Here is a 27,639-nt window from a genome sequence, read left to right as displayed (position 1 = left end):
AGAACCTGAAAGGTGACACAACTCACCCTCAAGCAGAATCTGGTCAGTTAATCATCGCCGCACTTCCTCTTATTCCAACTTTGCCGACCAGTTACAAGTGGATGAGTCTTTTTGGCATATAAATACAGTATTCATATCATGATATAAATCTGCTGTAGCTGAATTCATTAATCAACTGGCATCAGTATTAACTCAAAACATCAACGCATTGTCGGTATCAAAGTAATAAATCCTTTGCTGTTATCACAGTGGAGTATTCCCATGTTAACATAAATGCTGTGGTAAATTAGGTTGTTGGCTTCTGAGCTTTGGAGATTTATTTTTCTCAGACTAGATTCCAGCACCAAAGGCAGCAGAGTTGGTAATCTAAATATAGTGCAACATCTACTTGCTGAACATGAGTTTTAACTTTTATTTGCTATGTTACATAACATGCTGCAAATGAGCTGTTAGCTTATGTTAAAGGAGACATATTATGCTAGTTTTCAGGTAAATAATTGAATTCTGGGTTACTGCTAGAATAGTTTGACATGCTTTGATACTGCCTGGTGCTGCAGCACTGTATCCCCCCTCTGTCTGTCAGGTTAGGCTCCTGTCTCTTTAAGGCTCCCCCCGCTGAATACCCAGTTTGCTCTGATTGGTCAACTCACAGAGGCCTGAGCCAGCACCGCTCACCGTGTGTCTCTTGTCTGTCGTTTTCTGTGGGAGAGAGGAGCTCCGGTTGGTATGGACCATGTTTTTTTTTTTTTTTTACTTTCAAGACCTTTCACATGGGTAAGAACTTAAATAACACAGTGAAAGGAAGGAAACAAACAAAAAGGCGCAGTAAGTCTCCATTAAATCTAATCAAATGAACTAGAACAGATTTTTCTGTTGCCACATAGGAAAGTCAACTCTCAGTTCTTGAGTTCTCGGTATCTCTTATCAAGTACTACCGAGTGTTAAGAGAACATTTACAGATACAGATACAGACATAGAACTAAACAAACATAGCAAGCTACTCAAGTATATTTTTGAATTAGTAAAATTTAACCAGCTTTTGTCAACCAAGTCAATAGTCATGCTTACACTGAGGCTCATTGTAAAGAAAACCAAATGTAAGGCAGATAAAAAGATTAGGTCCACAGCTTGTTTCTAACAAAGTAAAAATGGTTGTCAGGCTATCATGCTCACGTCTAGCAGGCATATTTGCCATGTTTGCCATACTAGTGTAGCCTGTTAGCATGCTAATGTTAGCTAATTCAGTGTTCCTCAAACTTTTTATATCATGGACCATCTTAGAAAATATTAGGCCCGGGTGTTACGACACACTAGCGTAGGCCTACCCTTTTCGGCTTAATGTTTTGCGTTGCGTTCTGCTAACGTTAGCAGGGGCTGTGAATGCTTCAGCAGCGCTGCTATAGTAGCCACTAGCACACATGTTCACTTCACTGTTGTGGACTTGAGTTTCAACATGGCTGCTTGAAATATGTCCTCCTGCTATGTGGTGTTTTTGAACCTTTCATTGTACCTCTGCTCATTGTCTGATTAATCATGGATGACTTATGCAGGTGACATGCGAGAACGTGACTAAAAGGCAGGCTGAAACAAAGATATTATAGGAAATTGCTTTTATTTAATTTGTTATAACATTACACAAAAGCCTGCGGTATTTTGATAGTATTGTATATTTTTAAATGTAATTGTTTTATTTTGTACAGGGAGCTCATGTAGCCTACCACCTGTGGTACTGTAGAGTTGATTTGAGAGATTTGGACTCCAGGTCATAAAAAGTTTATTTCTTGTAAATGAACAACCACATTTCTGCCCATGTGGTTGTTATGATTGTCAAACCTGTATAATTTGAATTAGATTTGTCATGGCGAATGTGTAGTGCCACAGTTACACATTTAACAGACACAGAGCGACATTATAATTCAATTGAAGCCTGTGTTTCTGGCCACCCGGCAGACTTAAATCCAATATTCACCCTTGTCTGTGTCTTGCTTTTTGGTCTCCTGTGCACAATATCTGGCTCCTTAGCAATTGCTCCTCTATGTTCACCAGCTACTCTGTCTGTCAGCTGTTAGGTGCTAGGCAGGTAGCATATAGTGGGCTTATGAGAGCTCTTCTGTTTGAAATCAGCCGCCTGCTGAGGCTGAGAACAAGGTTGATGAAAGAGATGAGAGTGAACCTAACAGTAAAACCGCAGGCTTAAAAAACAAAATAACGAGCAGAAATACTGCATCAAACGGAGGCATTTCATCCATCGTTAATATGAAAATATGGAGTAGGGCATCCTTAAATTTCTCCAGCATTGTAATAAAAGCATCAATATTTTAATACAATTCTTTGAACATTTACTTACTGTGAGACATGGGCAGTTTTTTGTGTAGGTGATAGAGGCCATGGGAGGGAGGCTCAGAGGGGATAGGGAAATAACCCTGCGAGGGCAGGTCACAAGGAGAGAGCAGGGTCAGGGTGAGACGAGCAGGAGGCCAGGGGAGGGCAGAGGGAATGGGTGATAGGTGGCACCGGGTTGGATGGAGGTGACAGAGGTGAAGAAGTAGGAGGAGGAAGATGGGAGAGGAGAGAATCTTCTCTTCAGCCTGCTGTCAGATGCAGAAAAACACGGGTTAATATTTAAATGCATCCTGAGAGGCATGCCAGCACAAACACACACATGCTGAGTGTGTTTATACTATACACTCCATACATATTATTATGGCATTTATTTTAAAGTGTGATGATATGAAACGACTTGCATGCATTTTGCAACTGAACAACACTGTGCGTTATATATCTTTTTAAACAATACATTACAGAAACGCACTACAGTACATTTATGATTTGGAGGGAATAAATGTTGGGTTTCTGCAAACGACAGATATGTGTGAACTTGACATTTACTTTATGTTAAATTTTCTATTTTATGTTGTGACAACTAATGCTGCCTGCACACGTGTTAGTTATACACACAGTAAGCACTTAGTTAGGGTCAGGAGAACGCTGTGTTTTGGCTTACCCTGTTCTATTGCCAAAAGCACGACAGGAAATTGTCTTTTTGTGAATCACAGAGTCACATTATAATTACAGTGTGTCAACTGTACGCAGTATTATTGACTGTGAATCTTGCCTGAACAACGTTAGCTAATAGCTCATCCAAAGGGTTCTATGAGCTGATTATTATAGATAAATTAAAGTTTATCTGCCGTTGTCAAGGTGTAATCTAAGGTTTGTCCTATTTACTGGAGCAGTGAACAACGTTAGAATTGCATATGAATCTCACTGTAACCTTATTGTAAGTATCCACTGTTGACTGTAATGGATGTTCCAGCTATTATTCAGGGTGTTGCCAGGGAAGGGGAGTTATTGCTCTGATTTTGATCTCAAATCAGGTCGATTAGGTTTTAGGACAGCCTCTACTCAGCTCAGTAATTCCTGATAATGGACACCTCGTTGTCCATTATCTCTGACATGTAATGTCGTGTAATGTGACCATGTGACATTTTGTAGTAATACTGATATGAAACATATGAATAATACACATTTTACCTATATGTGGTTTGCAGAAATGCAAAATACCAACATTTCATTCTGGTGACTGGGCTGTTATTTATATGCAAATGTCTGTTTGTGTAATATTGTTCGCACATATAAGTCTTATTGTACATTTGTTTGAAAAAACAAAAAAATAGTCGTTGCATCTTTACTCAGAAAACTCCACACTAATACCAAAGTGATGAAAAAGATAATAAACAGTGCTGTCCCTTCCGGTATTTCACGTTGTTCTGTTTCCTTCACACACACATAAACACACAGACTTCTGGTGCCCAGTGGTTGAAGCCATTCCTCTTGGCAGTGGCACGCTGTGGCATATATGTGGGCGATTTGCCCTTTAAATGTACAGCAGTGAGTTAAGCCTTCAGTGGCCTTTTCCAAGCTTGTCTCCCTGGGCTAAAAATATGATGTGAAGTGTACCCCACCAGAGTGGAGCACTGGAGCAATAAAACACAAACAATCACCCGACGAGCCGCCACACACACATACACACACATACACACACGCTTTCATACATCAGCTGATTATGATAATCAAAAGTGGGATTTGCATACTCTGAGGCTAAAAGCACAGTTTTGTCCTGAATAATGTATTGCGGAGGAAGGGAACAGTGGTGAGATGTATTGAACAGCTTATGGTGCTAAAGGAAAAGTCTAATAATGATGAATAATGAATGTTCTGTTAGGAAGTGCGTGAGTGGGAGGGAGATTTCCCCGGTGTGTGTGTGTGTGTGTGTGTGTTTGTGTGTGTTGGTGCGGGCTGTGTGCTGAACTGGAGGCCACCCAGTGTGCCCTCCAGAGACAGGCTGAATTAGATCAGATGAGAACAGGGCAGCATGTCCACACCGCAACTGAATTAAAGAGGCAATCGACGCCAACCGAACTTCAATCCTGAATCAATAGTGGATCAATGCTAAACAATTAACTTCTGCTCCCCGTGACGTCTTTAAAGCGTGTCCCGCTATAAGACAAACACGCGGGGAGCGAGAGGGACTGTTTCCAATACCGCCTGACATTTTACTATGAGCGCGGAACAAAAGAGAGTTTCCCACACCACACTCGCTCCGAGAAAGGGTTTGATTGAGGGTTCAGACGGAATTTAAAACTTGTCACAGTACAAAGGTCTATCCTTTGAAGTCACAAGTGCTCCTCAGAGTCGGGCTGCTTTCTGCTTCTGTTTCTGTGGGGGGTTTATGTTCGAGTGCCTCTGCATAATTGGAAGGTGTTTTCGTTACGTGTGTCTGCACTGATTGGAGAGGAGCGCCGAGAAGTTGAGGCGAGAGCATGCAAATGCATATGGATGCATGTGTGTGTCACAGCTGTGAGGAACACAATTTGCATTCCTTACATGGTTGTGGTTATGTTTTATGTCGCTATAATGGTTTGTTTTAGCCTATAGGGAGCGCTTTCACAGCATGACAATTTTTTGTCCTTATTAGAACTGCGGTGGAAGTTTTTTTTCTAGAGGATAAAAGTAACTTGGGTCTTATACAGTATGACATGCACTCATTATACTCAGTAAGCTAGTAGCTACAAATCTGAGGCCAAGGAACAAGCTGCCAGATGATCAGGCCAGATGTAAATAAGACAAGAGTAAAGGAATGATGTAATCCACCTTATTGGGAGGAAAAATTGTGAATGCATGCACATATAATTTTAATTAATCTTGCGCTGAAAAGCTGTGCACAATACGGCACGTACGGCAGAGTAAAGTTGAACCAGATGCTCCGTCTGTAAATTGTAATGGAAGCTGTTTGCCTTGTTTCCTCTTTCAAATAATTTGGACTAACGGTTGTCAGGCTACTTGTGTCTTTTTCCGTCTGACTTTTGCATGTTGACTGCGTTTCCAGATCCGAGTAATTATATTGATGATTAAAGTGTTATTACAGGCAGAAATTATGGCTATGACTTTCATAATAACACCCCAAATCATGATAAAATCTTATTAGGGACTGTATGCAAATTATTAGCTTCCGTTTGAGCCCTCTTGAGTATCCAACAGCGCCTGGCAACGCAGCAGTCAGGTATTTGATCTGACACATATCAGGCTACAGCGTCAAACATCATTTGGTATGATCCATCTTCACGTTTATTATTTAGAACCTGGTGGTGGGGCTGTAATATCATGGTGATGAAGCCCCAGCAGCCACAGACCTGCAGCCTCTGCCTTTTTTGCCTGTAAAGTGACTGTTTCTAGTGAACTTGATATAAATGTACAGCATGTATTTATTTCAAATTAATTAACTTTTAAGTCTTTTGACCTGAAAATGATGAGTGCGATGACTGAACTGCACAGTTCAGCCGGCTCATTAAAATAGGTTTCTGGGGAAACATGCTCAGAATATCAGCAGACTTTTCACAAGCATTGTTTGAAAGAGAAAACTCCTGAGACACTTTTTCATAGTTTGAAGAAAATAGTATTTGATGTAAACTTGCTGTGTTATTTTAAATAAAGTCATGGTTGTTTGTTATTACATGAATTAGAAAAAAAAGCTGCAAACCATGAGATGGTTAGTGTTGAATTTGGAATTGTCCTCTAAGGCTTTCACACTGTGATAGAATTCACAGGGAGCAGTTCTTTGTGTTGTCTTTGTACCAGTGCTGGAATAAAATAGCTCCAACAGGAGCTGCTTTAATGTTAAATGAAGAACTGACTCTTCAGACAGTGGAAATGTAAAAGTAGATCAAACATTTATGTTATGTTTGTTAGCATGATGAAAGAGTTGCTGGATCAACTTAATATCTTAAGGTTATTTAACGTGTTTTCTTAAGTCTACTAAATCAACAAAGAAGACTTTGAACTCCCGGGGTTGGGCAGGGCTAACTGGTTAGCATGCTAACTTCAGTCGATAATATTAACAGCGCAACAACATGGCCATTATTTCTTCATATTCTGTTGATATTTTTATTTTTTGAGTGTTTTCAACTCAAATTCTCACGTACTGCAACTTGAAGGCAGCAATTGAACTTACATCTTAAGGTTGAAACAGCCCAAACTGATTGGCATTGTGGTAGCTCTTGGTTTAAAAACAACCCTTAGTATTCAATATTGTAGCAAAGGCTAACTTGGTAGCAATTTTTGTTTGTTCTTCCCAGTACATGTCCTGGAAATAAATAACAGAACAGAATATATGAAGAAAACATAAAATCACAGTTTTAAATGGGTTCACATCCAGTTAAATATATCTAATATTGAGTCATGAATGCATATTCACTTTATACTCACAGATATTCCCTTCTTCTTCCAAATTAGTACAACATAGCATAAGTCTATCCCAGTGAATCTCCATTATCTGACCTGTAAAATAGAGTTCCTCTTATTTCACTTCTTATATGCTATTATGTGTGGTTTCATCATCACATTAAGGTTAACATGGAGGTAAAGTTGAGACAATAAGACATGGGTTGTTGTTTTTTTGTTTTGTTTTTTTTAAGAAAGAAAAGAATATATTTGTAATGCTGCAGAGGTCCCAAAACCAATCATTTCCACACAGTCCCTTAACAGTTGAACACAAAGGTGTACTGATGCAGTAAATCCCATCACTGGATTTAAGAGACATCACACTGGCCTACAGTACCTGTGTGTGTCTGCGCACAGCTTTGTCTATGTGTGTGTAGATGTAGGTGTGCGTTCTATCTCGCTCTCCTGAGGCCCAGATGGGGATCTGCTGCTCTCCAGATGGGAGAGGGCGAAGTCATCTGATGATGGCAGAGCTGATCACAGTCTGCCCAGAGAGTTGTGGACTTTAATTATTAGTCGCTGTGTAGATGCTGGCCTCAGCTTTGTGCCGTGCTCTGTTAACCACACCACACACTTCCTGGCCCGCTCTCAACTGTTTCCTCTCTCTCCAGGTCAGGCGCCGCTGGCACACACAAAGCACACACAAAGTACACGGGCAGACACGCACACACACACACACACACACACCAGACACACACATTCTTAGTCACGCCTTGGATCCTCGTCCACTCTGTGCAATGACTGTGCCAAGTGGAGGTTCGGCCAGGGCAGGAGGAGACTCAGTGTCACTACAGCAGTTTCTTTAAAGTTACTGTGACACACACAGACACACACACACACACCTGGCCTGATGACAAAATGCTCACGTATAGTATCGGACACGCATTCACGCAACACACAAACACATAAACGTACCCTCGAGCAAAACGAATGCCATCTCAGTGGTGGGTATGCTGGCCACAAGGCGCAGTTTCATTTCAAACCCGCTCTCTGAACTCATATGGGCCCTTTCCCAAATTAATTTTGCTGCCGTTTTCCCCCGATCGGCCTGTTTCTTCAGACATCTCTCTGAATTGGCGGGCCAGCTCCAAATCGATTGGCTGACCCCGTCCCCTCTGCCCCACTTGGCCCTCCCTCGCTGATATGAAAGAGCTGGCTCAGCCCCAGCCCCGGGCGATACCTCCACCCAGCCTCTCTGTGGAACTTGACTGGCCGGCGGGGCTTCGCGGTCATCCTGTGGGCCTCTGCTTCTTTTGAAGTCGCCACACAGAAGATGAATAACTTCCCCCTCCTCCACTGGCTCACAGAGGAGATCTGGGGGATATTCTCACGCCTGTCTGTGCGCGGTTGCAAACCCTCCCTCATGTGAATTGAACCTCGCTGCCAATCCCAGGACTCAGCGGCGCCGCAGCACGCCCATCGGTGTTTCACCTGAGCTGCCAGCCGATTTTCCACAGTTTGTAGTTTTTCCTGCTGCTGCAACCTCGCCTCCCTTCAAGTCTCACACTGACACATGAAGCCTTCACACATACAGACACCCGCTGAATTTGTGAGGGGGAAACATCCACATTCATTAGGCTAATGCACAGCTGTGGAAAAAAAAAACACATTTTCGTGGTGTTTTCATGATTTATCGTGCGGCAGAAATGTGAAATTGTGTATATGGGATATTAGTTATTTAAGTGATTTAGAGGTTGGCAGAGAGTACTTTTCCTCCTCGCTTCATGATTTATGGTTATTGCAAAAATGTGAAATTGAGTATATGAGTATAAGCATATTACCTTATGATAATATAAGTAATTGAAGAGATTTAGGAGTCTGGGGAGGCTGGGTGTTGCATACACAACTGGCACCAGGGAAAATGGAAATGGCAGCTTATCAAGCTGAAATCTCTCTCCAAGCGGAGGTGACACATCCGTAAATTTGGCTTTTGTGGCCGGTGGCTTCATATTGTTTGGCTCTTGATATATTTGATGGTATATCAGGGGGATATGAAATGCAGAAGTTATGAGATGTCATATTATTCAAGTTAAGCGGATGTGAAATATGGTGATAGCTGCTTGTGTTAGAATATTGTTTGGATATTTTTGCACACTGACAGGTGGCTGAAAGATTATTCCAATGCTGTGCCACCTCTGTAGCCATAAAATATCCATCGCCATTTTATCTGGTTAAGCGCGCTTTCCTTATTATAATTCCCTATTAATCTTGGAGGAACAGATTAGGGTGAGAGGTCAGCCTTAAATGGATTTGGTTTCCTTAGGCTGGGCTCTCTTGCCGCGGAATGACTCCGAGCAGTGCTTTCAATCAGCGCTGCCACCACTCACTGTGGTAATGATGGCTGGGGCTTCATTAAGAAGCTCGTTAAGTCCCCTCGTTAAGCTGCCAGGCCGTTAAGACTTTGATTGTAAATGGTTCTTCGTTAAGGAGAGTGAGGAACCGGGCTCCTGTGGTGGTCCTGACCAGCCCGGTGTTTTGGTCAATTGGCCCCAGTTGGCCTCCACGGAAGATAGTGGATGAGAGCAGGCATAGTCATGCCCTCCATCAAGGTGTAGAAAGCACAATATTTCAGAAGATTCTGTGTTTATGATGAAATGAATGAAAACTGTAGTTTGTATACATTTTTAACAGTTACTGCAAATCTTAAATAACTTGTTTGAAACCTTGGACTGAAAGAATGAAAGACATTTGTACTTTTTGACTTGCCAGACATCTGGCGATGCTTGTAGTCATGTTTTGTTAATATTTAACAAAACAACATATGTATTGTTAACTTATTTAAAACTTACAAAAAGCTTACACGATTATATGACTTGCCCGTCGCCCCCACAGCCAGTCTGCATAACAAAAAAATCAGACTCTAAAACAGACTTTATGATATGAAACTGCCAGAGGGGCCTACTCCCTGCAGCGACAGGGCCAGCAGCAGAGTAACAGGAGTCACAATTAACTTTTAGTGTGGCAAGAGTTAGGCGGATGAGTAGTTGTCAAAAGCAAAAATGCCTGTTTGGCAAGATGTCGGACTAAAACGCAGTCATAATACAGAACGTGATGATGTTAATGAGGGAAAAGGAGTTGTTACCTCACTGAAAATTAGGACGTGTGCAGCTCCAGCTCCTCCTTTTTCAACACTCCCACAGACTGGATAAATCCACCCACCATGACGTGTTTCAAACTGTAGCGCTGTCAACAAATGCGGAAAATGACCACGGCTTTGCTCTGTGGACGCACTTTTGATGAACGACAGTTGCATTTCCTGTTACGAGTCTACTTCAAAATTTCGTTCAGTTTTTATTCAAATTGGATAGGAAACAAACAATAAAGTAAATCAACAAACAAATACAATTTGTGGGCCAGATTATATTATATTTTTACAACAGGTCGCGGGTTGAATGAAAGGGGGGGCGGAATGGCAGTTTGAGCCCCCTGTACTACATGAACAAAAATGGCTGGAAATTACTTGTGGCAGGCAGACCTAGATTCTCTTGATAGCGATACGTAGGCTGTGTGTTTTTATTTTGTTTTTTGCCTCACTGGTACTTTTTCAGGCGTTCGAGCTCACACCATTTTATTTGCCCTGCACTGATTGCATACCATTTCCTTCTGTCATTTTGGCATGAAGGGAGATTGAAGCATACACCAGTTTCTCAGCTTCTGCCAGCGTCGTGTGGGCAGCCTGTAGGAGGTGCATGGGGAGGTCATTTGTTTTATTTGACTATAACTATAGATGGTACACTGACACATATTGGAGCCGGGCAGTAAGATCTGATTGAAGATTGATCTTTAGATCCACACTGGGGCCAGTTTATGAGTACAGACCCTCTTTAAATTATTATTTGAATTTACACGGTACGGTCTTAATTGTGCCGTAAATATCAAGGCATGTCACAGTTCCGGCTGGTGTTGTGTGGGGTTTAGAACAATAGCAGGTAAAAAGTAAGGCTTACTTCAATAATATGTGTCCAGAACATACGGAACAGGCAGACAATAAATCCTTTTTACAGGACATTTTGTCAAAAGCAGGAGAAGCACAGGTGTGACCAATAACATTAACTGGAGCTCCATTCTATTAACTGTCCCAGGAAATAACCGAGCCCTAGTTCACCTAAATTGAATGTGGCCATCATTAATGTTATAAATTCCACTGGGGCTTTTCCTGCTTTGACAAGTCAAACTATCATTAAAATCAGGCAGTGTTTCGGGGCAGGTAAATTTAGAGAGTGGCTGCTTTTGGTGAGTTAGGGCCACATGTGCAGACAGGTGCTCATTAAATGACTGAGGAAGTGGAGTGCCGCTGGACAGATAGCTTGCGTCAGGGTCTGGATCGGCTTTTTTTTTACAAAATACATTTTGGCATGTAACAGTGGAAAAAGTACAGGTATGAATAATACAATAGCTGCTTCAGTGTCGGGGTTTTGGTATTGCGCATGATGGCTCAGTGTTACACTGTCATGACTGACTCGGGCACTCTAATAAAGCACAGTCATTGTTAATGTCATAAGTCACACCTGCGCTTTTTCCGACCGTGGCAAGTCAAAATGTCTGCTGTGGAAAAAAAAGCCTATTGACAAAGAGTGTTTGAACTGACAGGCATTAGAAATGGACAAAAAAGTGCAAAAATAAACTTTAAAGCTGCTGTTGCTATGAAAAGTCTATACTGACATGTTATGTAATGACACTTTCAAATGATTCGCCGCCTAAGAATCTATCTTTGGAGAGTCGTCACACCGGAAAAAATATCAAAATGTCCCAAAAATTCAAAGCGCTTTTGCATTAGAATTAAGTCTTCTGTGTGATCCAGAATGGTTAAATCCACGCCTTCTCCAGAGTCTGAACAATGGAAAAGTTGAACTAGGGCACACTAGAGCTGCAGTGGTTGGTCAGTTAATCAATGAGTCAATACAGGGAACATTACTTGATAACTGTTTTGATTGTCAGTAAATCGTTTAAAGCAAAAATGCAAAAACAAAATGTGTTTTCTCTGTTTTTCTTTATCATTAATGGGAACATGTAAATGGAGTCTTTTGATACTTAAAATATACCACACAGAACTTCTGAAATGAATAACCATTTTAACCAACGGTCGCATTAGTTATGGTCACAATACTAAACATGCTAAAGCTAGTGGCATGGCTGATCAAAGACAACCCCCTTCAGTTACATTACAGCGTGCAGCGTGATACAGAGTACGGACTTCAGAACAGCAGTGGTGCTATTTCTAGTTTCCTAAGTGCAACCTGCTCTCACACAACACCCTCCATGTTGGCTAAAGTGCTTTCAGACTTTCCAATTTGCATTGTCATTTAAATACAGGTTTCTTTTTGAAGGTGAAGTGTTGTTTGACTTGTGACGTCGTGCCAAATTGTTCACACAGTTTTAGCCCTCAACTTTCAGACCCTCTGAACTTATGATTGCTTTCTTAGCTATAAACAACCTTGTCAACATCCGAAATCATCGTTTACCCCCCGGAAAGCTGGCGTATCCGTGCTATTTCCCCCCTTGAAAAATAGCGATCCTCAAAGTAAATGAACATTTCGATTCACAGTATCCATTCTCATTTCATTTTGCAAATGTGCTTAGCTGTTGCCACGCAACAATGCCTTCCTGAGCTAAACCCCCATCCCCTCCCCAGCCGCCTCTCTGCTCTTCTCTCCGTCTAAAGTCACAATGTCACACTTTCTTGCGAGTGGGGGGCTAATTTAGCACCCCTTTTTTTTTTTAATCACCGTTGCTATTCTGTCCACGTAGGTGCAGGGTAATGAGATTGAATCTTGATGTGCTGGGCGCACCCCGCTGGTGTGACACTCTTGGCGGGGATGGAGGACAGTATGGAGCCTTCCCTGATATTACCTCTCCTTGCATGAAAGGACGCTGGTCGCTCTGCTGCTCTGCCATCCCGCCAGGAGCTGATCCAATAAAGCTCGACATAGGGCTGTGATCGATACAGCATGTCCCCCTGCCATGCACCCCTCCACCCACCTTCATACACACCTATTAGTTGGGGAATAATTGATTGGCCTACTGTTCATTATACCTGTGATTTGGTGCTTTCATTAAATAGCCAGGACACTGCATGTGCACGGACTAGTAAACTCTTGCAGTCCACAGCTGCCGGGAAGTGAAAAGAGGCTTTAAGAGTGAGCCGAAGAGTATGTGTTCTGGATATCATTGAGATTAAGGAGATCCTGGTTCATAACTGTTCATGCTGCAGGAAGACAGAGATGAGGCAGTACAATGGGAGGAAAGTGTGTGTGTGTGTGTGTGTGTGTGTGTGAGAGAGAGAGGGAGGTATTGAGAGTACTTCTTTTGTCTGCCTCTTCTTAAATTCATTATGGCCTGGAGGCATGCAGGGGATAATCTGCTTGTTTTGTCTTCACCGCCTGTCTCAAAAAAACAAACTTAATTTTTAACTGGTGTTTACTCTTGTCTTTCTTTCTGTTCCTGTCTGTCCTTACCTCCCACTTCATTCTAATTTCCCTTTCCCACCTTTTTTTTTCCCTTGCTCCTTGCTTTCATTTTGTCCTTTTTCATGTTTTTTTTTTTTTTTCCTCTCCCCTGACTCTACCCCTCATCCCCATCATCTCTCAACTAGCTCCACACCGACATGGACAGAAATGATGGACGCACTAAATATGTCCTGCGAGGCGAGGGGGCGGGCTCAGTCTTCGTGATAGACGAGAAGACGGGGAACATCCACGTCACCAAGCCACTGGACCGTGAGGAGAAGGACGAGTACCGTCTCATAGCCACGGCAACCGACAGGCAGACGGACCGTGCCCTGGAGCCCTCGTCACAGTTCATAATTCGTGTGCAGGACATCAACGACAACCCGCCTATCTTTGACGAAGGCCCCTACAGCGCCACCGTGCCTGAGATGGCAAATATAGGTACTGGGAATAGGGTGGGCAGTGGGAGGGTAGGTTTAGGATTTATAGCGCACCAAGGAAGAGGAGAAGATAGAGTGTTCAGATTATGAAGTAATTAATCATGTGAGTAAAAAGTAAAAAAATAGAAATGATTAGATCCATTTTTTACACATTAAACTGAGACATTAAGATTCATCTCAGCTTGCGAGAAGCTCTTATAATTAAATGATACTTGTTAATCTTATATTATCATCATTTATTTCAAGGTCTTTCTTTTAAATTCAGTTTTTATTTAATTATGGTATTTTTCCCAGTTGCATTTTCATTTCATAATACCACTTTTTACTAAAGTTAGTTGTCATCTACCAACATGTCACCAAATGTTGCCAGCTAGCTCTTGGCAGTTAGATAAACAAAATGTTCCATCACTTCTGAGTCAACCTAACAAAGACTGCAGCTGTTACACAGTGTACAGTTAGGCCTACAATACAATACAATAACCATATGGCTACACATGCCACTGAACTAGCCAGCTAACTAGCTTGTTTGGGACAGGATTTTTGATTCAATAAAGTGGGCTAGGAAGCCAGCGTTAGCAACAGCAGCTAGCTTGTTCAGTGTTTCCTCCGCAACACTAGCAGCATTTACATGGACGATATTTCTTCAATCTGATTGAAATAATACCAATTAGAGGATTCCAACTTAACTGTTAACATGGATGTTAAAAAACCCAATCCGATAAAGATATGTTTACATGCCCCAAAGCATTGAATCAGAATATAGTCTAACTTTTTTGACATGCACAAAGTGGTTCCGTCTGCTGTGAGGCATCTAATCTCTTCATGTTCCTGTTCATTGAGCTAATGTTAGCCAATGTTGTGACGTTAGCATTAGATATCAAGATTGAACTCAGAAGTAATGCTGCTGTCCTCGAGAGGGAACAAGAGCCTCAGGCGAGTTATCCTCAAAGCCCACATCCACAATGTAGCAGGTCATGTTCACCAATCGTTGATCTCCCATTAGATCATCAATAAGTCTGTCCGGGTCGGACCAGCCTTTGCTGTTTTGACTTTGAGTCTTCTACCGACTAGGTGTCCAACAATCTTTAACCCCAACAAATTAGTTGTATTGACCGCAGACCAGTTTAGTTTTGCTCCTGCCATGTTTTTGTGCCTCCATCAACGTCACCTATGACGTTGCCACCACGTGGGTTGAGCATGTGCATAAAGAATATATTTATTCCAACCAGAGCAAAAATATTGTAATAAGTGTTTCCATGATTAATATATTCTTATCGATCGGAATATAAAGGTTTACACCACCTCGGACAAGTTGATTGAAAATTCATTCAGATCAGTCTTTTCCTATTGAGGCAGTTTATTCTGATTGGGTGTTTATTCTGATTATGAAAGGAATATAGGGTTCCATTGAAAAGCAGCCGTTGTGGTTCTAAAGATGTTCTCGGCGAAGGACACACAACTGTAAGGAGCGATTTTGGACACAGCCAAATTGTCGTAGCCAAGATGGGTTTAATAGCAAGGTTGCTGGCAGCTGTTTAGCCCTCTGCGGGGACGGAGGCCACATGTGAATAACTGAAAGCTAAGAGGGTAAAAACGGCTGCCACTGCCAAGAAAAGTGACACCAAGAAAGAAAAGTGTCATCGAGAAAATATGCCATCATGAAATAACATTTTTTGTTTTTTAAAGGACATGTTTTTAATAGTAATGAACTGAATCATTTCATGATAACTAATTGAGTTTTAAAAAAATGTGTGAAATTATTTAATGGTGTATCAGTGGACTATGTTTTATTTACTCATTTAATATTGAACACCTTGGTGCTCCAAAGTAGAGAACTTCAAGCTTCTGATATCTTTCTAATTCCTGTGTCCTTTGATCCAGGGAAAAAATGAATTCTTGTACATAAACTAGCTTAACCTCCAAGGAAAGCTGCTTAAAGCTGTCCCATAATATGATCATTTGAACTTTCTGCTGTGATCTGACTCGCTCGGTCGTCTACGGAAACCCAATTTGTTTGCTATTACAATGCCATCTGCCATCCAGGCAGCAGTGAAAAGACATAATAGAAAGATGATTACATTTAATCTTTAGACCAGAAGACAACATGGAGGTACTGTTATTATAGTTTGACCAGGTACCCTTTGTACAAAGCTGAACATGAGGTAACTAAATTACAATCCCGGATTTGGGGAGGCTTCCCGGCTGCTCATTTGACTGACACACCGAACTCAGCACAGAGTCTTTGTGTCATGTCACACACATTTCTGTATTCCCATCCTTCATGTCCTTTCTCCACTGTGATTGAGTAATGAGAGCAGAGATGATAAAAAATAATCTTAATAGCTTGGATAAGACTTTACTTTGATCGAGAGGGTTATTGGAGTCACGTTCTGTATACGAAGTAAGGCTGTAGCATTTTATTGGTTCGGTGTTCAATCAGAATAAAACACCAACCAGTCACTGCTGTCAGGCTCCAACATGATGGATGTCCCTCTTGACCACAGCTAGACAGTGTGTTTTATTATTTCTATCTCAGAGGGATGAATTGTCTGAAGGTATTTTATTCAACAGCTTTGAATAGGTAGTCTCCACAGCCTGCAGAGAAAAGCCCGCTCACACTGTGAAGAATGTGAAAAGCACAAAGTATAAATTATTGGCAGGTCAATTAAACCAGTAATGGACTCAGCATTGGAGATTTAAAAACTCCATCACACGAACTGTAATACAAACTACTATTATGAAAAGCAAGTGGGACGTGAACTAATGTTGGAAATACAATGAGCATGTTGATGTAATCATAGATGTCTTGAGTATGAGGTTTTGATACTTACAGCTACACAGCTATTACATAAGACAGCACGGCCATAGCATTATTGCCTGCTAAGAGGCCATTCACATTGCTTACCATTGTGCACAGCCTTTCAGCCGTCACCAAAATGAACCCTTACAGTAAGTCGCTGCTTCATGTGAAGGAAAACCTGCTTCATCTCAGCAGATGCTATACAAAAGGTACAATAAATTAATTGTTCTCAGCAGAATACAAAGTTAAGTGTGGGAGAGTTTTTTTTTTACGACTATAGATGGTGACGGAATAAGGCTTCTAAGATCAGAACAACCACGCACAGCTTTCTGCAGTTGATTCAAAGAATTGCTGAATTCATCACACCAAATGAATCCACTCTTCTGTCTAGTACCAAATAAGATTAAATGGAAACATCTGAGTTGTTCAATTGTTCATGTGTCTTAATACATTTACATAGATATATGTTATTATGTGATTCATTTCACATTCAAAACGTATTAGCCCCTGAAAATGTATATTCTAAATTGGCTTCTTTTAAAATGAGTCATTGGATCCTACATAAATACAATATTTTCTGCCAGTTTTTTTTTTTTTTTTTTTTTTTACAGTTTTGGGAATTTAACATGACGGATATCTGGGTGATGTGTTTGGGCGGTGCTGAGTAGGAACATGAAGATGTCACATACTTCTGTGAGCAACATTTGAAAGTGAACCTGATGACAGTTGGTGAATTGTTTGCTTTGTGTCAGTCAAATCCGATCAAACCACACTGACCTAATCCTGATGAAGGAGAAGTTTTGTTTGTTGACTAAGATAAATAATTAGTACCCAAAGATATCTTTAATATTAGTAGATAGTCAATATTTAAAGGTGTCAACATACAGCTACTAAATGTGATACTTCATCTCCCCCTTCAACTGTGTTCTGTTCTGTCCTCCCCCTGAAGTGGTTGCCAGTTTGTGTACTAGCTAATGTTGCTCGCTCCAACTAACGTTGCTTACGCTCACTAGCAAACATTGGCTAACGGTGCGAACGTTAACTAGCAAACGCTGACATAGCCTAGCGAGTGTTAGGGCAGTACAGTATGCTGGGAATGTACTGTGAACACAGCCATTTTTATGGGGCTTTTTCCCACAAACTGGCAACTACCAAGACAGTTGATCGCTGACAATACTCAGTTATCATGTGATAGCAACCAGCAAATAGCTCCAACCACCTGCCAGAATTCTTACACAGACAGTCATTTTGGACCCAACAAACATGTCAATGTATTGACTGACAATCATAATATTTTTTTTAAAGACAAGAGATCCTTTTGTTCTGCACCGCTCTACAAGCTCACAAAAATGTTATCAATGGGACGTATCAAGTTAAAGAAAAATACTTCATTTCAACTGGCGTTCAAGTTTTTAGGGATTTTAAAGAACTTTGACTGCTATAAGAAATGACATCTACTATTCTTACATTTCTTAACTATAAAATTAAATATAAACTATGCACATAAATATCCTTGGTGATAGCATCAAGTACAATTTCATCAACAGCAGTTTTTGGTCAAGGTTAAGTCATACACACGAGATCTGTAATATTAAATGGGCGCCATTCAGACCGGTATCCATTCACTACATTCAGCTCAGTCTCATAATAAAAGCAGTCTTGACAGGTTCATTGTATTGAGTCAAACTAATATTGTATTCAAAACAGGCACCATCTTATGCCTCAAGCGATTGCCAAATTAAAGCACTTAATATACTTGAAATATAATTAAGTAAAAACAGAGATTAACCTGTTCCAGCTCTAATGAATGAAGAAGTCAATGATGCACATCCATATGATATGTTAATAAAAGAGGCATATGTCGTGCTTCTCTTTAGGCTTTATATGCTTTTGCAGAAGCACTCCGAGATCCCCTCTGAAAACATTTGCTAATGTTAGAAATCCGGTGACCTGGCTGGCAGGTGCAAGGGGGAGGAAAGTAACATATCCCCCTCTGCATAGTTTCAACATAGCTTTGTGTCCGTGAAGCACAAGTCAGAATACAAGCCTCTGGGGATTCCTCAGTGCCCTTTTCAGATTGTAGCACCTAGACATAGTTTCTAAAGGGCCTTTCAGCGCTCTTGCAAGCTAAAAGCGGCACAAAGTGAAGGACATTTGTACTGCTGTAGTTACTTTATATGTAGGCCACATTCTTTACCTCCTTTTACCTTTAACAGCCTCCAGTCTCCATAATAATTATGAAAGAGTCCGATGTAGATATATGACATGATATAAGTGTTTTCTATTGAAAGCACATGAAGAAGGACACAAACATGACATGAATGGCATTTTGCAGTGAGCATTTTTCCTTTAGACAGATGAAAAGCTATGGTCACCATTGATGATCAAACGTGGTTGAAAAGAGTATTTGAGGCAATAAATAAAAGTTCACATTGAGAACGTATTTCACCAGGATTTGCAATTCTTCCTTTCAGCTGAGAAATGCAGATTGCTCTTTGGCAGGCTCTGAAATTTGCACACTGTATAGAAGGAAAAATGGGTGGAAATGTTGGAAATCCTGCAATAACTTTCCGCCGGAATCAAACTCTGAACAGTAAATGGCCATTTTATCCTCTGGGGTACAACTGCACCATGTAATCTCATGGCATGAATCCTCCTATTTAACTCATCTCTTGTGCAACATGCTCCACAAGTCCCGATTCTGAGTAGTCAGAGCTGTAAAAGTACTAGTAAATGAGCTCTGCAGCCGTAAGCGCAATGTCTTATTTTACATGAATGTAGAGAACTTATTCACAGAGTTATCGTTTTCCTCTGACTTCCCTCTCAGGCTTGGAATCTCAAATTTCGTACCACTGTGTTCCAGGTTGCAAGTCGTATAAAAGCTGGGAATCTGACAAATTGTTACTATTTCAGTGATTTAAATACAGCGAGCGACCAGGCCACATTTTCAATGTAAAACAACATATTTGATACCCTGTTAGCTTCCATTAGACAACAGCTAACGTTAGCATGCAACCACTCTCTAGCTTACATTACTGTTTGATAGTGTTATGCAATATGCTATTCCAGATATATCAACACAGGTCACGGATGCTTTTATTTTAGCCTGGAAATGAAACACACTGGACTTGATCAAACATAGTGTTGGCTAAGAAGTGAGTGAATGCTAATGTTAGCTAACCGTAATCAAATATGTTAACAGCAGCTTAACACTGTCCCAGCTTTGGAGCTTCTCGCCCTGAGCATGACATTGTGAAAAAATGGCCGCCATTTTGATGTGGTCCGTCATTATGATCTGGAAGCTTCCTGGTGGCAACTCAAAGCCGTTAAAGTTTCATGTTAGAGACAAGTTAACGAAAAAATTACACACATTTTCATTTTAAGACACGTCCATGTTGTTACCACATTTTAGCCGAAAAGAGGGCAATAAAGATATTCAGACAGAATAAGATTCAGTTGTAAACTAAATAAATGTTGAAATCCTGCTCGGTGATCACTGATATCTCACAACATGCCTTTCAGTAGCAGTTTTATACGAGCACTCAAATGCACTTGGTCTCCACTTTCTGTGAGGAGCAGGCAGGTCAGGTGGTGCCGTTCAATTTTATTACTTTTGGCATGAAATTGCATCTCTGTTTTCGCCTCCGACCAGACGGAGAAAAATTTCATGGCTCGCGTTGGCGGATATGTGCGCGCAGACCTCTCCAAAAAAAAAAGAAAAAATCCCCAAATCAAATGCAAATGGGAGCGGAATTTAAGTGCAATGCAGGCTGAATGTGTAATTGGTTAGATTAATGGATAATTTTGAATAACACTGTCACCACCGCTGCTTCCGATGCGTGAAGCCTTTTCCTCTGCGTTGGTTAAATACCTGCAGCCATCATGCGGCAGCAGGAATGTGACGGCAAATATGTTCCATATGCAGCCTCTGATTGAGGAGATGTAACGCAATTACATGATTACAATGTAATTATGCACAGGTCAAACAGTGTGGGTTATTATGATGATAGTGCGGTTATTGTTTTTATGGGGAGCGCCTGAGTTACGTAATCATGTAAGTGGCTTAAACAGGCCATTGTTTTTATCTCGGTGTTTGCAGTGGTGGCTCGATTGTGTGAACTTACAGAATACAATATATTTAATCATTTGAGCATACAAAAATATAAGCTTTGGAACAGTACAAATAGAGACAGCTTGCATTGTGCTACATGAAAAGAAGACATAATCTGCCTATTAGGGATGCTGTCTATTCATATGCGAGGCGTGTGTACTGTGTTGCTGCTTTGGGACTCTGCTCTTTCCAGAGAGGAGCAGTCTTCTACAGGCCTGTACGCTCCTCTCGCCTCATTAGGAAAATGTCTGCTTGTAAAGGGGATAGGGAGCTGACGGGAATGGCCGCAACTGAAAACTGCCCGCGAATAATATATTCTGCCAACTAATTCCGTATTCATCCCGCTTCAATCTCCTTTCCATATTGCCAAGAATTCTGCCGGTCCACACCCCCCTGAACCTCAACGCCAGGAAGGAGACAGCCTTCGGTTAGCGAAGCAATACTCTGTGAAATTCAGAAAAGGGGTCTTCTTCGAATGAATTCATCCAACACAAAAATTATGGTGAAAGAAAAAAAAATAAAAGTGGGTTTCTGGGGCGAAACTGCTTGAAAATCCATCAAGAGCCGACCCTGTTTACCTGCGCTGGTAGAACACCAAAATCTACACAAAATCTGAGGGAGCAGAATAAAGAAATGTAAACACTGTCCTGTTTCTTGTCGACGTTGACGAATGGCGGCGTCCGTGTATCACGCAGTGCCTACCCCACAAACGCTCCGCACTGTTTATCAGCTAAGTTAATGAGAGCAGTGTGGCGTCAGTGTTGGAAAGCAGAAGAGTGAGATGAGCCAGAGTGCGATGTGGGTGTTGTTTCACACGTATATGAGCAACGGTCCCTTTTTTTTTTTGAAAATTAAACACGAAATTAAAGAGGATTATAAAATTATCCGCCACTTTTGAAAGACGCCCCGTCCATTCCATTTACACTTGAAAAGCCGTGACAGAGTGCGTGTCACAGCCACAGTGACCTGGTGATATTTCTCTGACTGGAGAAAGATAGTGCACAATGCGACAGGAGTGCTCGGAATAGGAATGAAATGAGAGGTAAGAGCAGAGAAGGGGAGGGTGGTTTTGCACTCACATTGCAGTGAGATGTTGGAGTGACAATAACCATCCGAGATTGAAAGTCAGAGCATGGCTGCAGAGAGCCTGTAGGAAACAGTTTGTATGTACAAAAAGTACTCTCATCTCCATTTGAACTGCGCCCTGCCCCTTCAAAATGGATTCTAGTCTGAGGAGCACTCTTTGCCTTTTAAAAGCAAAGAGAATTGCTTTGTGGACGACATTCGAATTTACCCGAAAAAAAGAGGGTATTATTTTAAATAATTCACCCCTAAACTGGTTAGTTCAGAAGTTCAGCGAATTTGGCCCGAGGTTCTCGCCATCTGCCTCTTAAAGATTTTTTTCCCAAACATCACGGTCCCTCCCGTACAGAATTGTTTAATTCAGATTAGAATAATGACCCTGGCAGCAGCCTGCAGGGGCAGGGCCCGAGGAGAGTGGGTGATGGAGACGAGCACTATTTAGTAATCCTATCAGCTGCGTTATGAGCGTCTGCTCCTTGCGGCAGCTCAGTCTTCAGATTGAGTTGTTCAGTCAATCATGGATTCAATATTTACTTGACGATTCAATATTTACCAGGGCGCTTTGCCGCATGCGTGACTGAGGCGATAGCGCTGCTGCGAGGATCCTATCAAAGACTCGTTACATGAGACATTTAAGGATGAGGGTGGAGGGAGAAGGGGGTGGTGGTGGTGTCATCTATGGCAGGGAGACACTGATGCAAGGTGCGCTGGAACTGAGCCAGTTCCCCTTCTTCAGATTTGTGTCTGCAAAGTGTTTTGTGCTGGTTTCACTCGACTGGGTGTAAACATCTTGCCAGATGTGTGTCTGCAGTCTGGCAGAATGACTCACATTTAAAGTTTAACCTTGAGTGTGAATATTAAAGTGCCGTATATGTATGCGGTGAAAGTATATATGTAGTTTTTATATAAAGTAAGGCTTGGATTCCTTTTCACCAGAGGACAGATGTCTTATGGTAAGAACATGCGTTCCAGATGGATGAGTTGTAGTGTGAATATTTGATCCTTGCGGAGTGTGACTGGCGGTATAGCACGGCTGGCAGGCTGCATACCAATGGGCTTGCCTCCGCCTTACACTTGTTGCATCAACCTCAGAAGCAAACCATTTGATCCCGAAGTGTGATTAGTTTTTACTGCTGTCAGAAGAAACATTTCTCTCTACTTATCTACTTACGTCCCCCTGCTCGTGTCTATAATATCTATAGAGAAAAAAAGCCTTAAACATAAAGGGATTCAATAGCAGACCCTTTGTAGTCTGTGTCAGTCTGTGAGTGGAGCGCTTTGAAATAAAAAACAGAAAGTGTAGATAGTGCTATATTAGTTTTTTTTTTCCCCCCCAGCTGGCCGGGGCATGTGTGAAATAGAGAACGAAATGAAAAGGGAGCGTGGATTTAAAAAAAAATGCCCAAACATCTGATAAAATATGAAAAAACAAGGTGTCTGCGCTGCTCTCCACTTAGTCTCTGTCTCGGCTCCATATTCTACTAATCTTATACTGTCATAGTAAACTGCTTTTTTGCAATCCGTAAACATGAAATCAAAGCGCTTTAACATGAGACGATGCACCACATGCAGCGACGGACATCATTCACTGAGGCTGCTAATTAAACTTCACACGGAGATTTAGGATTCAGTATTGATCCAGTTCTGCGTGTCTTATTTTTCTAAGACCGTCCATAATGAGTGATTTTCTTTTAATTTGCAGCCGGGAGCATATCTTTCATTTTCTTTGCGTGCCGCCATGTACATGCACTCTTGAGCAAAACTCAAATGGATCTTATTTTTGCAGGTTTGACAATCATTCCTTTTGTTTATTGTCAGACTGTGCTCACAGAGGTGATTGTTTCCGATCAGAAGGCAGAACATGTTCGGAGGAGGAAATTGTGTCGAACAGTTATTTTCCTTTTTGTAATGTCCAGCTTACAAACTGACTCTTCAATTTTGACATAAACTGCACACCATAGTTGTGTAAATTCACAGTTTTTACACATAATGGTTTGTTACCAACATTATAGGGTAAATTGTAGTGTTATTATGTTGGTTTTACCAGCGATTAAAGGAGTTTAAGTGATATAGGTCTAAATTGGCTTGTTCACAACCATTTGACTGCTTCTGGCTAAAAAATGGAATGTATGACTCCCCAACCTCGCCTGAGATGCATCGTCACGTTATTGAAGTTTAACTATAAAACATCAAACAATACGCCCAAAAATGTAATCTTAACCCTAACCCTAATACCATTAGACAAAATTAAAAGAATAAAAAAAACAAATATGTCAAATGGCTTATGAGCCACATTTAACAGGCCAGACACACTCTCTCTCCACAAACTGTGGCTTTCTTAGCAGACTAGTCGGGCTTATTTGACTTCTTTATCACTGAAGCTGGGGTAATATCTCATGAGGACACTCTCAAATTGTCTGTTCCTCCTCAGAGTATCCGACTGCCCTGAAGAGCCTCTCCACTGGCGCACCAGTGGACAGCTGCACTGTGTTGAATTTAATGGGTATCGGAAGAAGTCAGGAGATTGTTGCGCAAGCGTGCATGAAAAGGCACATTTGGTCATTTATTTTGCTTATTATGCAAATAATTTAAGAACAGCATGGCTTTTTGATCAATAACTGCAATGTGATTACTGAATTTATGAACAGTGACGCTTCACATCAGTGTGTTACAGACACATTGATGTGAGCTAGTGTGAAGCTGATATGAACTACTTGACACAGAATGAGGCAAATGAGTCCAGTGGTTTCCAGTCAGAAGGTCACATTTTTGCATTCATTCATCTTATAGCTATTTTTTCATCTTTGCTTTTTGGAAATATTGGAAGATTTCACCTCTTCGATAGAACTGAAATGAAACCATCTGAAAAGCTTCTAAGGGTTAAATCATAATCTGAAATGCAACCAGTAACTATGACAAGTTGAGTAGAGGTAGCAGAAAATGGAAAATTCTGGAAAGCAAAAACCCCCCAAAATATATAAGTACAATATCCTATTAACTACGATCAGTTCAGATCACTGATGGGTACGAAAATAAGGCTCTAGGTTTAATAAACCACAAAGATCCTTTAAAGCGGCTGCAAGGAATTTTTTATTTTTGTTGATTTGGCGGCCCCTGTGGACAAAAGCAGCATGACACCACCGCCTGGTGTGCTATCAAGTCAGTCACATGCTTAGAATGAGTATGTAGTATGGAAGCTTTCTCTCTCACTCTTCCACACACACACACACACACACACACACACACACACACACACACTCTCTCTCTCTTTTTCTCTCTCTTTCTCTCTCTTTCTCTCCAGTGCAATCTTTACAGAATTAACAGCTACCATCTGTCAATAACCCCGCTGACTCTTAACTACCTGTAGGGGATCACAAAGCAGCGAATCTCAAGCCCCATTCCCCCGCCTTCACACACCACACGCACAGCCAAGCACACGCTCCACCTACCTATCCTATAGTGATACTGTCATGGCTTTGATCAGAAAATAAAGTAGCATCTGCTCCCATAAATCCCCCCTTCTCCCTCCTATCTTGTCTGGCTCGAGCCCCGCTGGGAATAGTCGCTCTACCTGCACGTTTGTTTAAATGTAGAAATATATGATGACTCTACGTACGAAATGTGTTTACTGTTTTTCACACATTTCCATTTCTTGCAGACAATCGCAAAAAAAATAGAAATCTATACGAAAAAATCCCCGCCAAATTGACACTCCCCGAGCCGTAGAGAGAAGATTTAAAGCAGCGAGAGGGAGACAGAGGCCGTCGAAGAGACAGACGGTCCGATTGAGGGAAGGGAGCTGAGGGGAATTGGAGACGGAGATGAAGAGAAATGAAGTGAGACAGAGGGAATGGGGGGGGGAGGATGGGAAGGTGAGCGGCAGTATAGAGGAAGGAGAGGGTGCACGAGGGAGGGAGGGGTGAAAAAAAGTATTTGTCACACTGCCACCGGTAACAGATTGAAAAAGAAGAAGTGGGAGAGGAGAGTGGAGGTTGACTTGATATAATGCTCTTAAAGTGCTCCTGCATCCTGTCCACTTAGCTCCAGCTCGGAGCTTGTTTTCACTCTGTCCTTCTCCGTTTCTTTCTTTCTCTTTCGCCTCCCCTCTCGCACTTCTTTCCTTTCCCTGCCTCATCCCACCTTTCCTTACTCTCTATTCCCATCCCTCCCTTCCTCTCTCCGTCCCTGCAGGCACGTCTATAATCCAGGTGACAGCGACAGATGCTGATGACCCGACCTATGGGAACAGCGCCAAGCTAGTGTACACACTGGTGCAGGGCCAACAGTACTTCTCCGTCGATCCCCAGACAGGTGAGTGTGTTTATATATCTGTGTTTGTGTTTGTGTGTGCGTGTGTGTGTTCCCATTGTAGCGCGCATTGGCGGAGGAATGTAAAGGATGCACAGATGTCGGAGAGCTAACACACACGCACACGGCGCACAAAGCAAATATACTCAAGATGTTGAAGTGCAAACACAAATGGAGTGTGAGCAAACAGCTGAATTCAGACGTGACTGGTGAACACACACACACGCGCGCGCGCGGTAGGGAGGTATGGAGTGGACAGAGCCTGCACACACACACACACACACGCGGTCGGGTGTCAGCGTGCAAACCACAGGTGGAACTGAGCAGATGCATGCACAAACGGAGGAACACACTCATCTCTCTCCCCTCACACACACACACACATACCTTCAATCTCACACGTTTCCCCCTGTGCATCCCTCATCCTCTTGTCACACTCAGTCATCCATCTTTCTCGGTTCCCCTTTTTCCCACTTGTGTCCCCTCACACACCCTCCCTCCCAAAACCAACAACAACACCGACTGTATGTGCTCTCTCGCTGTAGGTGCGCGCACACACACACGTACCCATCTCCCCCCTCTCCGGTTCGCTCCTGTATGAGTTGGCAGAAATGTATTCATGTTGGCCCGTGTGCGCCAAGACAAAACCCAGCAGCAGCCGAATGTTATTATTCCTGGATAAAGCACGGACAGAAAAGACGCGTGTTCAAAGAGAGACGTCAGAAAAAGGTTTGTGAACTATTTAGCAGGACAGATTACAGGGGGCCCCGGAGGACCTGTTAGCTGCCTCCGGTCACCGGAGAGCATGGTGTTTTTGGATGAGTGCAGGAAAAGGGCGAAGGTGCTTTATTTTATTACTTTTTTATTTTCTTTTATTGTGATTGCTTTTTTTAGCATTGTCCCTCAGGGGGAAATCATTGCTCGGTTGACTCAAAGATGAAGTTCTAACTGTCAGATGCCTTAGATGCTCTTGTGATTGACAGCGCGCACACAAACGAGAACGAAGCGCAAGCGGAGGCTTTGTTTATCCGAGTGTGGGAGGAAGTGCCCGCATGGGAGGGTTTATTTTGCCCACATGGGTCACAGGTGGCCGATTCTTGTGTTTTGCCGATTGAATGTCGATGCTTAGTAATTGATTGCTTTGACATGTGAGGACCTTCAGCAGCCGGCGAAGGGAGCCGTGGTGCTTTTTGAAATGCTAATTGGGGAATTTAAGCGTAATTCCACCCAGTGTGTACAAGCTGTGACGCGGCGCTATCAGACCAGCGTTAGTATTCCGAACGTCTCCCCTCCTCTCTCCGCTCTCTATCTCTCTTTTTCAATCACCCCGTTCCACGTCGGCTCCATCACCAAAGGTCTTATTCAAAGCGTACACTCGGAAGGGGGAGCGCGTTCGCTCATACATTCAGTTTGTTTGCTTATGAATTCTGCTCAGAAACCTAGACAGATTCCCGTTTGTTCGTTAGCATTCAAAACAGCCCGCGTCGAATGTGATTCACCTTGAGGTGCCAAGTCATCCAGGCCGGTGTTCTGGCTGATGTTGGGTGAGAGCAGCCAGCACCGTCCAATCATACGTAGCAGAATGAGGTCATTTACACAGAGGAGGTGATCGATGTTGAATGCCTGTAAGTGATGTGTCTCGGTGTGCTGCTAAGGAGTGTGAGATACAGA

At 42.1% G+C, this 27,639-nt stretch overlaps 1 protein-coding gene across 4 annotated transcripts in view; it reads left to right on the top strand.

The window, feature by feature from the left end:
• Positions 1 to 27,639, top strand: part of cdh24b (cadherin 24, type 2b) — a 173,717-nt gene that overhangs the window by 64,353 nt on the left and 81,725 nt on the right. For all 4 annotated transcript variants that reach the window (XM_030402440.1, XM_030402442.1, XM_030402441.1 and 1 more), the window contains exons 3-4: positions 13,373 to 13,667; positions 25,852 to 25,971. In XM_030402440.1, the coding sequence (XP_030258300.1) occupies positions 13,373 to 13,667; positions 25,852 to 25,971 (415 nt within the window). The remainder of the gene's footprint in view (positions 1 to 13,372; positions 13,668 to 25,851; positions 25,972 to 27,639) is intronic.

The sequence above is a fragment of the Sparus aurata genome, chromosome 21 (assembly GCF_900880675.1).
Source record: "Sparus aurata chromosome 21, fSpaAur1.1, whole genome shotgun sequence".
NCBI classification, from domain to species: Eukaryota; Metazoa; Chordata; class Actinopteri; order Spariformes; family Sparidae; genus Sparus; species Sparus aurata.
This window is presented reverse-complemented; position numbering and strand designations above follow the sequence as displayed.